The 13,520-nt window shown below is 35.2% G+C and overlaps 1 protein-coding gene across 9 annotated transcripts in view; it reads left to right on the top strand.

Annotated features, from left to right (window-relative positions):
• The window catches only part of qki.L (QKI, KH domain containing, RNA binding L homeolog), a 125,642-nt gene extending 117,300 nt beyond the window's left edge, over positions 1-8,342 (top strand). For 5 of the 9 annotated variants that reach the window (XM_041562168.1, XM_041562167.1, XM_041562166.1 and 2 more), the window contains 2 exons: positions 2,200-2,274; positions 6,229-8,342. In XM_041562168.1, the coding sequence (XP_041418102.1) occupies positions 2,200-2,274; positions 6,229-6,245 (92 nt within the window). In that variant the 3' untranslated portion in view covers positions 6,246-8,342. 9 annotated transcript variants of the gene reach the window in all.
• The last annotated feature ends 5,178 nt before the right edge of the window (positions 8,343-13,520 follow it).

Raw genomic sequence — 13,520 nt, forward strand, 5'->3', positions numbered from 1 at the left:
TAAAGGAATCAAATGCCCCAGATTCAGTTGCTAAGATCATATAGTTATTTTGACCATGCATTAACCTTTATTGAAGATATCTTTTTTTTTATTATTATTATCTTTCACATTTTTGTGCAAGGAAAAAAACTCTGCCTAGGAAGAGAGTTTTTTCAATTTTAATTAATATACATAAATAAGAGCAACATATGCCATTATGTGTGCTCCTTGTATTTTTCATGAATATAGCAAAACACAACCATTTGGAAACCAGGACCTATGCTACAGCTTAGGGATTCACTCCAGCCATAATATACCAGCTGAGCAGTACTCTTGATCCGCAAGGAAAAAAATGTTCTTGATGCCTTATTCCAGCCCACCTTAAGCATTACTCTTATCCCTCCACCAAGTCTACCATGTCATTGGCAAACAACCCTTATGGGTAGTGTTCTGAAATGGTATTAGAGAGTGCGAGGCAATCCATGGCACTTCCCATTCAGGGTACAACTACACGAACATCTTCAACGAGATTCCGGAGGATCTGAGGCGGTGTGCCAAAACGCAGGCGTCAAGTCGGATGAGATGGAAAATAAGGTAAGTTATAGCAATGTCGGATGGTGTCACAGCGTTCATCCGACACTACACCACTGTCGGATGCAGACACAGCGTGCATCCGAAAGTCGTGTTACATGAACGCTGTGACACCAATTGTATTTCTTACCTTATTTTCCGTTGCATCCGACTTGATGCCTACGTTTTGGCGCACTGCATCAGATCCGCTGCAATCGCGTTGAAGACGCTCATGTAGTTGTGCCCTCAAATGATCAGGGAGCAATCTACCTTTCTATTGGTGCAGCAAATAGTTGGTATTGGCAGGCAAAACACATAGTATGCTATGATCCTAAAAAAGTATTGTTTGTAGCTATAACTGCTAATTTTAATCACCTTCCTTTTGTCTTCAGGTATGGCTTTCCCCACGAAAGGCTAAGAATTCAAGAAAGTCTTAATTGAACACTCAACTGAACTGAATTTTAACATTTGCCTAGTTTCGGCAGCCTTGAAAAACAAAATATCTAATATCATTGTTTAGCAGTCAGTGGCTTACTTGCACTTTTTTTTTTAATTTGCACATAGATCAAATAACCTTATTTGGATCATTATTTTATTTAGCCTCTACCCTAAGAGTAGAATTCCCAAATAAGTGTAGAGTGGAATACTGACTGCTATGTTTCCTTTACCGATTGCTTTACTAATCACTTAATTCATGTGGTCCTTAAATAATGAATTTAAGGGTTTTAAACCATATTTAAAGGAGAAGTAAAGCTACGGAGGCATTTTATTGCCAATAGATTAGCTGCAATAGTGCAGAATGCAGAGCTAGAATGCTATATTTATTCTGTAGAATGTTTTACCATACCTGAGTAAAAAGCTCTAGAAACTGTTTGTTTAGGATAGGAGCTGCAGTATTAACGTGGTGTGACATCACTTCCTGCCTGAGTCTCTCCCTGCTCTGGGTTCAGATTACAGTAGAGAAGGGGGGGGAAGAGGAGCATACTGAGCATGCTCTTGCCCAGGGCAATGAGGTTTAAGCTGAAGGCAGGAAGTCGGATACAGAAGCCCATGTGTACGCAATAGAAGGAAAGAAATGCAGTGTTTCTTTTGACAGGGAACTCAGAGCAGCACTACTTTGGGGGTTTACTGGTACATTTAGATGGACCTTTCTGATAAGGCTTACTTAGTTTTAACCTTTCCTTCTCCTTTAAAAGATACAAATGTATACTTTGTTTAAAAAAAATAAAAATCAATATTCTTGTCAAATAATAATAAAACTGTTGCCAATGAAGCACTTCACTGGATATGTGAATAGTAAAGCTTAATTGAGGTCTGTCAAATTTGAAGAAATCGTATTGTTCAAGGCAATATACTGATAATGCTAGCCTTCAGTAACATGGGTGCCTGCAGACTATAGTTTGGGAGATGCCACCCAGACTGAAGGGGCGGAATAGGTTAAGGCCAGAGATGTGAGATTAAATGAACAGTTAACCTACACATTTATTCCATGAAGTTCTAAGCTACTGTGCCTTAACTTTCTTAAAGAATTTTGTAGCAAACCATGATGTTAAATCCATTTTGATGAAACCTGCTGTTAATTATGTGTCAACATGTTTTTTTAATGATTGTTGTTTTCTAACTTTGTTTTGGTAATTGCAATTTAAATAGGTGCGGTGGCTACTAAAGTAAGAAGGCATGATATGCGGGTCCATCCTTACCAAAGGATTGTGACCGCAGACAGAGGTTAGTTTAGTTCTTGTTTTAAGAAATGCTGTGTCTGTAAAATGAACTTTGCAACACCATTCAGTGATTCTCTATCTACTGTATGAGGGCAAAAAACTGGATACTGAAAAGTGAGTTGGTGTGTATATATAATATATATATATATATATATATATATATATATATATATATATATATATATATATATATATATATATATATATATATATATATATATATATATATATATATATATATATATATATATATATATATTGCTATGGCTGCCACTCCTTGTTGGAATGCAGTTTTCAATTTGGTGTTGTAAAGTCTAGACTTGTGCTTAATTACAAAAGTGGAATATTCATGGCTCTGCTGGTATGAATTTTGATAATTTTTTAAAGGGAACCTTTATCCCTGAAAAGTCACACCTCTTTACTTTAGTAAGCAATTTATCTTTATATTTTAAGACAGGTAATAGACCTTAGTTATTTGCAGGTTTGTTTGAAAGTAGTACCCATGTAGTTCATAGAGCATATGGTCAATTCACCTTTCTTGGCAATAATAAGTTTTACAAGTAGACCAACTCTAATTTGACTTGGAAACAAAAGTTGGATGAACATTTTTTGTGGGAAGTGACCACAGTAGTTATACACAGTGTGGTGGTTACTTACTTTTAAGGGGCAGTTAGAATATCATCATGTGTACTAAGACTAATATCACATTTACATGGGGTTCTTTTTAGCTTAGCAAATTTCGGCCCACCAAAAAGCACTAATGATTGCCTCCCACGGTTCACATAGATGTGAACCCTTTTTGGCCTGAAAATGCTCTGTGACTCTGTGACTGTGTATTATTGTTTAGGTTTTTGTTTTGTTAGAGAGGAGAATGGCATGCATATAAAGGCAGCTAATTTTATTCCATTTTATTTATAATTACAATAATGATTTTTTAGGCTTGCTTTATTATTTAGAATATGCAACTAGTGGCTAAAGTTTTACAACTTTAAAATAATTAAAACATAGCCACATAGTGTGTGAGAGCAGCAAGACATATTTTTTATATGTGTGCCTCCAGTAGAGAATGGGGGGCACAACTCATAGCCTACATTCTCCAACAGCATTGCTTCTCGTGAGACACATTATATAGTACTTGCTTAACAATTTGCCCATAAAGCATTTATATTATAGCATGCTTTGTTCCGAACCAAGCTTCTCCTCGTAAGGCCATGTTAGACAGCTCAAAGAACTCAGTATGGCATTAGACTAGTATATATTGTATGTAAATCTGTGAAATGTGTGTATTTCTATGCAAGAGAGAGATAAAGTTTATAGTTACTAGCTGTACAAAATGCAGATAATTCTCATTGTTGGGCCTATGGGTTGTAGTTAATAACCCACAGTGGATTGTCGAGAATGTAAAGTGCATGTATTATGACCAACCAAAATCAATTTTTGGGTGGTCTAAACTCAGGTCAGGCTTTTTTTTTTTTAAACTTGGAAAAAACCTGCATTCGAAAATCCACCATCTTAGACCTGCTAAGGTTGTGTATAAGTAAATGGCAGAGGTCCCTACTGTATCTTATTTTGAAGTTTTTATGGTCTGAGCTAGAATTAGCCTGAAATCCGACCTTTTTGAGCAAAAATCTGAAAAGTTTTAGTGATTCAGACAAAAATTCAGAAAAAATCATAGGATTTGGGTTTTTGCTTGATTTTATCAAATTTTACCTGAACCGATTAAATCAAGCTTTTTAAATAATAAATGAGGTCAAATCATGGATTCTAGTTTGGTCAGACTTTTTTTATTTTAAAAATAAGAAAAAAAAAATAATTGGGATTTTGATAAATAACCCCCTAAGTGTCCGTGATAAGTTATGGGGCATTTTCATAATTTTACATTTAAATTGCTCCTTGTCCCATTGCATTGTATTTGCGAGATTAAGATTCTCTAAACTGCTATCTTGTCCTACAGCAAAATGACCAGAGCAAGATTGACCTTAAAGGGGAACACCTATAAATTGCAAGGAATCATTCCTTTTTGAAAAGCCATGAATGCAGCAGCATTATGAATTCTACTTTTGTAATTAAGTAGTCATGAGTTTAGAAAGGCAGTCATTGGGAATAGTTCCTCCTTACAATGTTATCCTACATAACTGAGTTTGGTATAACAAGCAGATTGAAATAATTATTTTAAACTGTAAATATTGTTGCACGGATATTAAACCTGTGTGTACTGTTAATGGCCACAGACTTTGCAGAGGACATATCACAGGTATGTCTGTTATTGTGCGACAAATGGACTGCATCTCTGCACAGAAGTTTGAAACCGATAACCTTGACAATTTGTCAGAAAATTGTTGTTGTACATTTCTACACATGCTAATTGTGGTGACTATAACCCACAGAATATTTATTTTGTTTTCATTTTTTTTCTCTGCTTGATCCCAAGCACTCCTTTCTAAACGTCCCAGTTCTTAATAAGAACTTAGAGGGGCATACTTGCATTTCAGATGTCCTGGGCAATTTCCTGCACATTGTAAAGGAAATACATTGTTATGCATAAATCACGGTTGAAAGCCTTTGCCTTTTGTATTTCCTGATGTGAAGTTGACCAAGGATTTAAAACATTGGTCTTTAGGACTAAGCTATCTGTGAATCTACTGGATTTCATTTTACGAAATGCCACAATTCTGACTTTGCACTGAATATTTCTTACCTTCATCTCCTCTGCTTTAGTCACAATGGCAACAGTACAAATAAAGTAAATCAAACCTCAGAATATATAGCGTAAAGCTGTTGAAAAGAAAAAGTCTTAAATTACATATACTACTGTTAAACGGACCAAGTTAGTGAAGGAGAATGTGAGTGATTGAGGAAGGAAGAGCTCAAGAACACTGGGAATATTATCTTTCCACTTGAGAACTTTTTATATATTTTTTTTTGTTTTGTTTTTCTTAAAAGAAAATAGTATTTACAGATGGCGTAAGAAATATAAAAAAATATAAACCAGGAATGTATATGAAACGTCAGATTTTATTGTATTTGCAGAGTATAGCTTTGAAAATTTAAGAGGGCTGTTTGTAGTTATAAATGCTTTCTTAGCATATGTTAGAAAAGTTCCTTTTTTCAGATGTACTTCAAACTTTTTGAGTCTAGAGTTTAAAAAAAAAAGGCAGGACTTTTACAGTGTTTACATAAAACTGCATTTAGTGTCCTATATGTGTCCTATATGTGTAAAATAGGAAATGTTGTTAGTAGCAGTATTCTATAGCCAATCCTGGTTGACGTGAAGATGCCTACTGTGCTAAACTAGCATTTAGTATTGCTTTGTATTATGAGGCCAAGGTATTTGGTGTCTGTAAATAGAAAAATGAGCAATAAAATTTATTGAACAAAAACTACCTTGTTTTGCCCATAGTTTATATAAAGTTTTTTGTTTTTTTAATTTAAAAAAAAAAATAATTCTCTAGATCCATTACATTTAACATCCAGTTAATAATCACATCATCATTAGATCCTTTAATGCTTGCACCATCGGGTGGGGGGAATACTAATGCTTACTAGCAGTCAGATACTGATTGTGTGCACTGACTGTCTTGAAATTTTTTGCTGAGTTCCAAGCTGATCCATATTTTTGTCTAGAATCTCCGACTGCTACTAACCATTAGTTGTTACTTCCATTTTTTTTCTTCCTGTTAACCAGTTGTTATGGGCCTGGGCCCTTCACACATTCAAATCATGATACTTGGTGTCATGATTTTGTTGCATTCTGTAGATGGTGTCAATCAGTATGTCAATATTAAACATGCTTGTTTTTTTTTTTTTTTGTTTTTTTTTTAATTTTTTTTTTAAATTAGTTGTAATTAGTTTTTTTTTCATGTTGTCATTAAGCAGTCACTAGCTGAAACTAATCTCTTCTCTATCTTTTTCTTTCTTTTTTTATTTTTCTTTTATTTTTTGGTTTCTAACCACCCAGCCGCCACCGGCAACTAACCTATGACCTTCTGACCTCTGAATTCTTCACCCAATGATGACCTGACCATGCCTGCCTGCTGATCAGTTAACTGGTAATCGCCTCTGCTTGTCTGTCTTCAGTGCAGCGAGCTGAGACACTTTTCCGTTCGTCTTACCATCTAACAAAAAAAGACACAAGTTTTTTTCTTCCAACTCAGATATTTCTCCCCTCCCCCAAAGCCCCCTGTTTGGGTGAAAGTGATTCTAGTACCTGCACTGAATAGTAGTAAAGCAATAAGGTCCAATTCAGCCCTGCGCACTGATCATCTTGTGTCCTAACCAAACGAATGGTATAAAGGCCTCCCCTACAGTACTGGCAAGACAGCTGATCCTCAACTACCGATGACAGAGGCAGTTACTGTGAGAGACTTCTAGGAAACCTCTCCCCCCCCCCCCTCGTATAGTAAATTTAAAAGCTATCTCTGAATGTAACGTGTTGTGATGATGCATTATGCATGAATCTGTTTGGTCAGGGATTTTACTGGTGAAGTCATTATGAAAAAAGAAAGAACAAACAAAATTATATTGTGTTTAGTCACTACAGTGCCCTCTAAGGGCAAAATATTGCAATTTTTATTTTATTGTGAACTTGCCTGCCAAATGTTACTGATAAGGGTGCCATGAAAATTTCTGACTGATCTTTTTTAACCTATTATTTCAAGTCAGACTTCAGCTATGAGATCTCCTTTCAATAGTTTCAGTTCAAATTCTAAAAGCTTTTGACTCAAAGCCTCTTGTTTGATTTGAATATGTTTAACAAGGTACATGTATTATGTATCATAGTACTAGGCAAACTGTTCAAATATTTTAGACCTCCCTGTATTAAGGATGTAAAAGCCATGCTTGCCTATTTGCTGTATAATTGTAATGAAATTGTAGATATGTGTAGTGCATTGAAACAAAATGATCTAAAACATAATTACTTTTACTATACAAGGGTGCTGGTGCAGAAAAAGTATATATATTTTTGGAATTGTAGCATTTTATACTCAAGTATTATTATAAAAGAAAAAAAGAAGAAAAAAGAACAAAGAAAACCCCTTGATTGCATTGAATTTTTTTTCTGGTGGTAGTCAAGATACAAGACCAAAAGAGCCTTTTTGCTGGTTTTTTTCTAATTATTATTGGATTATGTCTAAAGAAAGTGCCTTATTTTTTTCCATAGTCATTTTCAAGATCAACCTTGTTCCTTTATTAAATGCTTAAGGTTTAATGTGGCCCAAGAAATTTAGCAAAGCAACTTTTAGTTCCGTTACCTCCCTCAAGCTTTTTAAGAAACTGAAAAATAGTTGGAGTATACCAGTCTGTCATCTAGTAGAGTATGTTAAAAAGAAGTTTCAGAAGACATTTTTGATTTAGAAGTGCCAGGCCTTTGCCACTTTATCTGAAATTATAATCGTTAATAATTAAGTTGAAGGTTTAAAAACATTTTCAAGGACATAAAATTAAACATAACAATCAAAATTGAGCAAGGATAAAATGACAGAATTCTGAGATATCTGTGGATTTCCATTTTGGTTGGACTTTGGTGGAAGTTATTTCTTCCCAAAATACCATTAAATTCAAATTCACCTGTTCTACTAGTAGTGCCAATTCAATATCTGGTATTCAATCGCAATCATTGTGATTCCTGTGGCAAAGACCTGATGATTACTTCTACTTGCATTTCAGAGCTGTCACTACTAAAGATCAGCAGTTAGCCCAGAACTCATGTATCTGAAGCACCTTGTGACCTCATTTACCATTTTGTCTCAAAAACAAATTATAAATTAATTTACTATGCAACAGACATTCATCTTGTTCTCGCATTTGAATTACCATACCACCAGCTTTTGTCTTCCTGTTAAATTTTTTTGTTGTTATTTTGGGTAAGGAATTCTCTTCCATTAAAGGGAAGGGTTTGATCAAACGTGCGACACTCAAATTTAGAGAGATTGTATAAATATTACCAGTATTTGATCCAGATTCATCTCAGCTGTGATAAACCTGGACATTTTAAATGTTCGTGAAAGGATTTTTTTTCCTGGAATGTTGGTAAATCAGTCTATTGAATAGACATGTGCAACTTAGAAAATATTTGCAATGAACAAAGTTTAGGAAACATAGTTTATTACATACAAAGTATCAACTTTAAAAGGAGCATGGATATTGAAAAATCTGATTGCTTTGGTTCTCAGTATTATGATTTTTATGTTTTTTTTTCTTTATAAATTTAGGTAGTTTTTTTTTTTTAAGTCTTTTATTTCCTTTGACAGTATTATATATATATATATATATATATATATATATATATATATATATATATATATATATATATATATATATATATCTATATATATCTATATATATATATATATATATATATCTTTTTTTTTTTTAGAAAGAGGTTAGATGGGAGTGTCACTAATATGTATCTGTACAGGTGACCTTTATTTGTCTATTCTTTATAATAGTTTCATGCTGTGTATGTATCATAACCAACCTATTGCCTAAAAAAGAACCTGTAAAATAATGTATTTACAGCCATTGTTACAAGTTTATAATGTATTTTTCTATCTTGTTTTATATGTATGTTATATAACATTCAAAGGATTTTTTTCTTGATTGAGAAAAGGATACAAAAATGCAAAACCCAATTTTTTTGATAACTAAAAATTGCCAATTGTTTTGCAGTACTTTATTATATTGGGAGTGTTGTCTTCATTGGCTTTTAGTTAGCTACTGGATGACATTAGACATAATGGGTTTTAGTTGGGTTTTTACATGGCTTGCATTTTAATTCTTTGGTTCTTTACTGTTTCTATTAACCCCATAGCATTATTTTAATAAATGTTATAATACCAAGATACTAAATCTGGACTTTGTCTGTTCATTAACATTATATGTTTTCATTAAAACAAAATCTTTATAAGACAAAAAGAATGTACAATTTCAAGATTCTGGACTAACACTGAAGAGCGTGACCACAGATAACCCAGTGTTTATTGTTTTAATATTGTTTGTCAGCTGAACTTCTGCACACTACCTAAAATAGCTTTGGTCTATATGGCCTTATGCCTTGCCAGTATGTGCCAGTAGAAGAGGGAACAATTTTTGACACAACCAATAGAGTCTTGCCACTTGCCTTTTTTGCAGCTGCATTACTAATGCCACACTTTCCTGTTACTTGGTCAACTCTCTGCATATAGACATGATTCTTCTCTAAACTTCACTATAACAAAGCACGTTCATTGCTGTGCTTTTTTTAACTGGTTCTGGTTCTACATTAATGGTTGATAACAAGGTATCTTACACATCATTTCTTTACCTTCTTTACTAATTATTTGCACAGCAGCCAATTTTGCAGTATTGTTATAGCTTTCATTGGTTGGGGAATTAAATTCCAGGTGAAGATTAATGTTGCTCTAAGAACCAAGGTGCATGGGTTGATTTATTGAGCAATAACCATTTGAGTGCTACTGCCTGTATCTGATTGAGAATGGAAAGCAGCTCCTGGTGGAGATAGTTGCTTTGATCACCACAATAATCCTTGATAACCGATGTGGATCACAAATGCCTAGGGCCTTATGTGAGGAAATATAACGCTCATGAATATTTCTACTGCTCGTGCAGTAACAGAATATGAGACACGTTAAAGCTGTATGCTGTTAATCTGGTATATAAGGATCTAAATTTATCTGGCCACGTGTAGGCAATCTTACTTTGCACTCATGACTTGAGGGTTTTTGAAGAAAAGAACATCAGTGGCATCTTTGTGTTCTGCTGACAATCAAGTTGAAATGTAAAGTACAGTCTTTCTCCCAATTGTCTGTGTTCTTTTAATCTATGGGAGCCTTTATCAGTTTCATATTTGTTTAAAAACAGTATCCACTGTTTTTTTAATAACTACTGAGAGCAGATAAGACAAAATTCTTGGTCTGTAAAGTACATGAATGATAGGCCGCCACTGTTGGAGACCATGTGTTCTATCCTGTATATTGCAGTTTTTTTCTCTCTTAAAGCCTGTACTTTTTTTTAACAAAAATATCATAAATATGCTTTAGGATTGAACTGTAAGATTATAGGCAAACAAGGTGATTTGGGTTGATTTTTGATTTACAGTTATCTCTGTTATAAGTCAATGAATATTTGCTTGTTAAAGAGATGAGTTGTTGTGGTACATGATGAAGATGATAAAAAAAAGTGTCCCAGATTTTGGAAAAAAGCAAAGATCAAACATTTTTTCCCCATTGCTTAATTCTAAAAGTTTGTCATAATTGCCATTATGTAAAAATGTGTGCCCAGTATTCTTGATTAGTTAAAATGTAGTAACTAGTTATAAAATTATTAGGGATAAGTAATGAGTAAACCAAATGTCAGCATGCAGCAATTTTAAGGCTTATCTTGTAACCGCTTTGCTAGGAGGAAACCAAAAACACATCACAATTTTTTCACATAATCAGATGCAGTCACATCTCATTTTTAATAAATCTTTTTAATTTTTTATGTGGCTTTTATATTGCAGAGATACAGTCTTCATTAAAGTATTCTCTTATTTTATGTGGTCAAAAAACAAACTTCAATATCAGCCTTAATTTATAATTCTTAGCATACACTGGGCCTCATTTATCCAGACTGGGGAAATTTGCCCATGGGCAGATACCTATAGCAACCAATAACTGATTAGCTTTTTAAATCCAGCTGCAAGTAGAACAATGAATGCAGCAATTTGATTGGTTGCCATGGGTTACTGCCCACTGGCAAATTTGCCCAGTGTTGACCCCCAATGAGAGCAGTGAATGACATTCAACTTTTCTGTCACCATGTTTTCTGTTTAATAAATAACTATTCTTTTCTTCTGCACACTCAGAGCAATCTGTGTCATGTAGACTCTCCTCAAATTTAATAATTCAGGAGAGCACTCCAAGCAATTCTGCTGTGATTCGATTTATTAGTGGACTACAATTCACATAACATGTTTCGGGCCTTGCGTGCCCTTTCTGAAGTGAGGAACACTTGAGAAAGGGCACGCAAGGCCCAAAACATGTTGATTGAATTATATTCCACTAATAAATGAAATCACAGCAGAATTGCTTGGAGTGCTCTCCTGAATTTTTAAATTTGAGATAACTCGAGGGATAGCGGTTCCCTGGATAAGGATTGATGCACTTATATGTGAATTTGTTCAAGGCAGAGCATAAGAACACCTCTTTGGAAGTTTCATGTAGACTCACCTTGGTAACTTAGTTTTGCACTGGGTTATGGCCAACATATTTCTATGCCTATGGTTGATACAGAAAGTACAAAGGTGTCTCAGGCGACATTAAAATAGCTATTAAAACTATTTCCACCTTTGTGTGATCATTGGCCACATATCTCGCACACATTGATTACTGCTTCAGGAGCAACACATACCCATGAGTCTGCAGGGACCTTATTGGTGGATTTCCCATGAATGTCTCTTGCACATTTTCTTATAGTGGGGACTTGTTTGGAAGTCCTGTTAGCCTAGAACAGTGCTGTCCAACTTCTGTGTTATCGTGGGCTGAAATTTTTCTAGCCTACATGGTGCGAAGCCAGTGTTGACCACTCCCTGTTTTTCAACCCCACCCAATTTAAACCACAACCATGTTACCACAAGACCATATCCATATTAATTGTGGTAGTACACCAAAAAACCAAATGGCTGGTGCTCACTGCAGGGATATCACTTATCACTCATATGTGAAAAAAGTCGTATTAAGACATACCCTTAAGTCCATATCCGTCCTCATCCCCTGTGGATAGCACAGCACCCCCAGCACATGATTAAACACCTTAGGGCACATAACAATAATTTATTTTCAAATGCTAACAAACCCCCAGAACAAATACCAGGCTTATGTTCCACAGGCAGAGCATGGCACACACAGGCAGGGCTCACACAGGCAGAGCAGGGAACATAGGGAAGGCAGAACAGAGCAGGAGACGGGGAAACCCATCAGGACCACTCTAATATGTACTACATACAGTGACATATTGCTGGTGCACCATTAGCATTTTATATAAGTGTCACTAGTGTGAATAATTGGGGGGGGGGGTCACAAGTGTGAACAATACAGGGGATAACAGTCTGAATTTGAGGTTTAAACAATGCAGGGGGACAGTTAATCTCAGTAGAGATACCATTTAAAGCTTACACATGGTAAGCAGGTAGGTGGGGTGGCACACAAGGGGGTGTCCCAGGCCACCAGTTGGACAACCCTGGCCTAGAAAAATTGGTCAGACATGCATGGAATCTCTTCTAGGAGAATGCCCAGTGTTTAATCAGTCTTAAAGATTTTGCACCATCTAAAATAAACAGACACTAACAAGTGAAGACTGTATAAGGGGTAGTATAAGCTATTTCTAACTGATGCTTGCATTCCCTTTATTTTCCTATAAATGATCTTTACACCCCCATTGGCTTTGATTATGCTAAACTGGTCATTATGCATATGCATAATTGTGTCTATTCATATAAGTGGAGCTGCCATGGGTGGTCAAATGTATCGGAAAAATTATGAAGTGGTTGTTTGGATTTAGAAAGCTACTATGCTACTACTTCTTTCTGCCAGAAAATTCCAACCAAAAAATTGTTGCATTTTTCTATGCACATAATTGATTATATTAGTACACCGCTCGCTTGCTTACATTTATGCATTCCTTTGTCAATATAGAAACAAGTTGTGAGCAATGTAAGAACATTTTCTCATGGTTTTCCCTTTAAATCACTGCAGTCTATACACCCAGTTTACTGTCTATGGCATCTTACAGCACCACCTCTGCCATTTGCTGGTCCAAGCCTGTATACATCCACAAAATAAATACAACAATGGAAAGATAGGACGCTTGTCCAAATAATTATATATGTTTATTTGACCGTAAACAGACTGACGAGATTTATTCCATTCTCCTTCTCCACTCCCATGTTGCTGCCTTGCAACCATGTAACTCAAATTTCAGCATTGACCCACTGTAGGGATCGGGCAAGTACATATGGCTTGCTGCAATGTGTATTGCTGCTATCTAATGACTTCCGAGTTGCACTCTCGATATTGAAGTTCTGGGAAGAAAAATCCCAATGTGTTTTTGTGACTCACACTTTGTTATAAATTTTACTGGAATACCAGTAAAAGCATGAGTTGTAGCTATTTTTGTACATGAATGAACTAGCCGAAAGCTTCTTGCAAGGGAATATGCTATTTTTGGACATAAATTAACTAGCCATGACATTCTCCTTGCAACAGAACATTT

The sequence above is a fragment of the Xenopus laevis genome, chromosome 5L, assembly GCF_017654675.1.
Source record: "Xenopus laevis strain J_2021 chromosome 5L, Xenopus_laevis_v10.1, whole genome shotgun sequence".
Lineage (NCBI taxonomy): Eukaryota > Metazoa > Chordata > Amphibia > Anura > Pipidae > Xenopus > Xenopus laevis.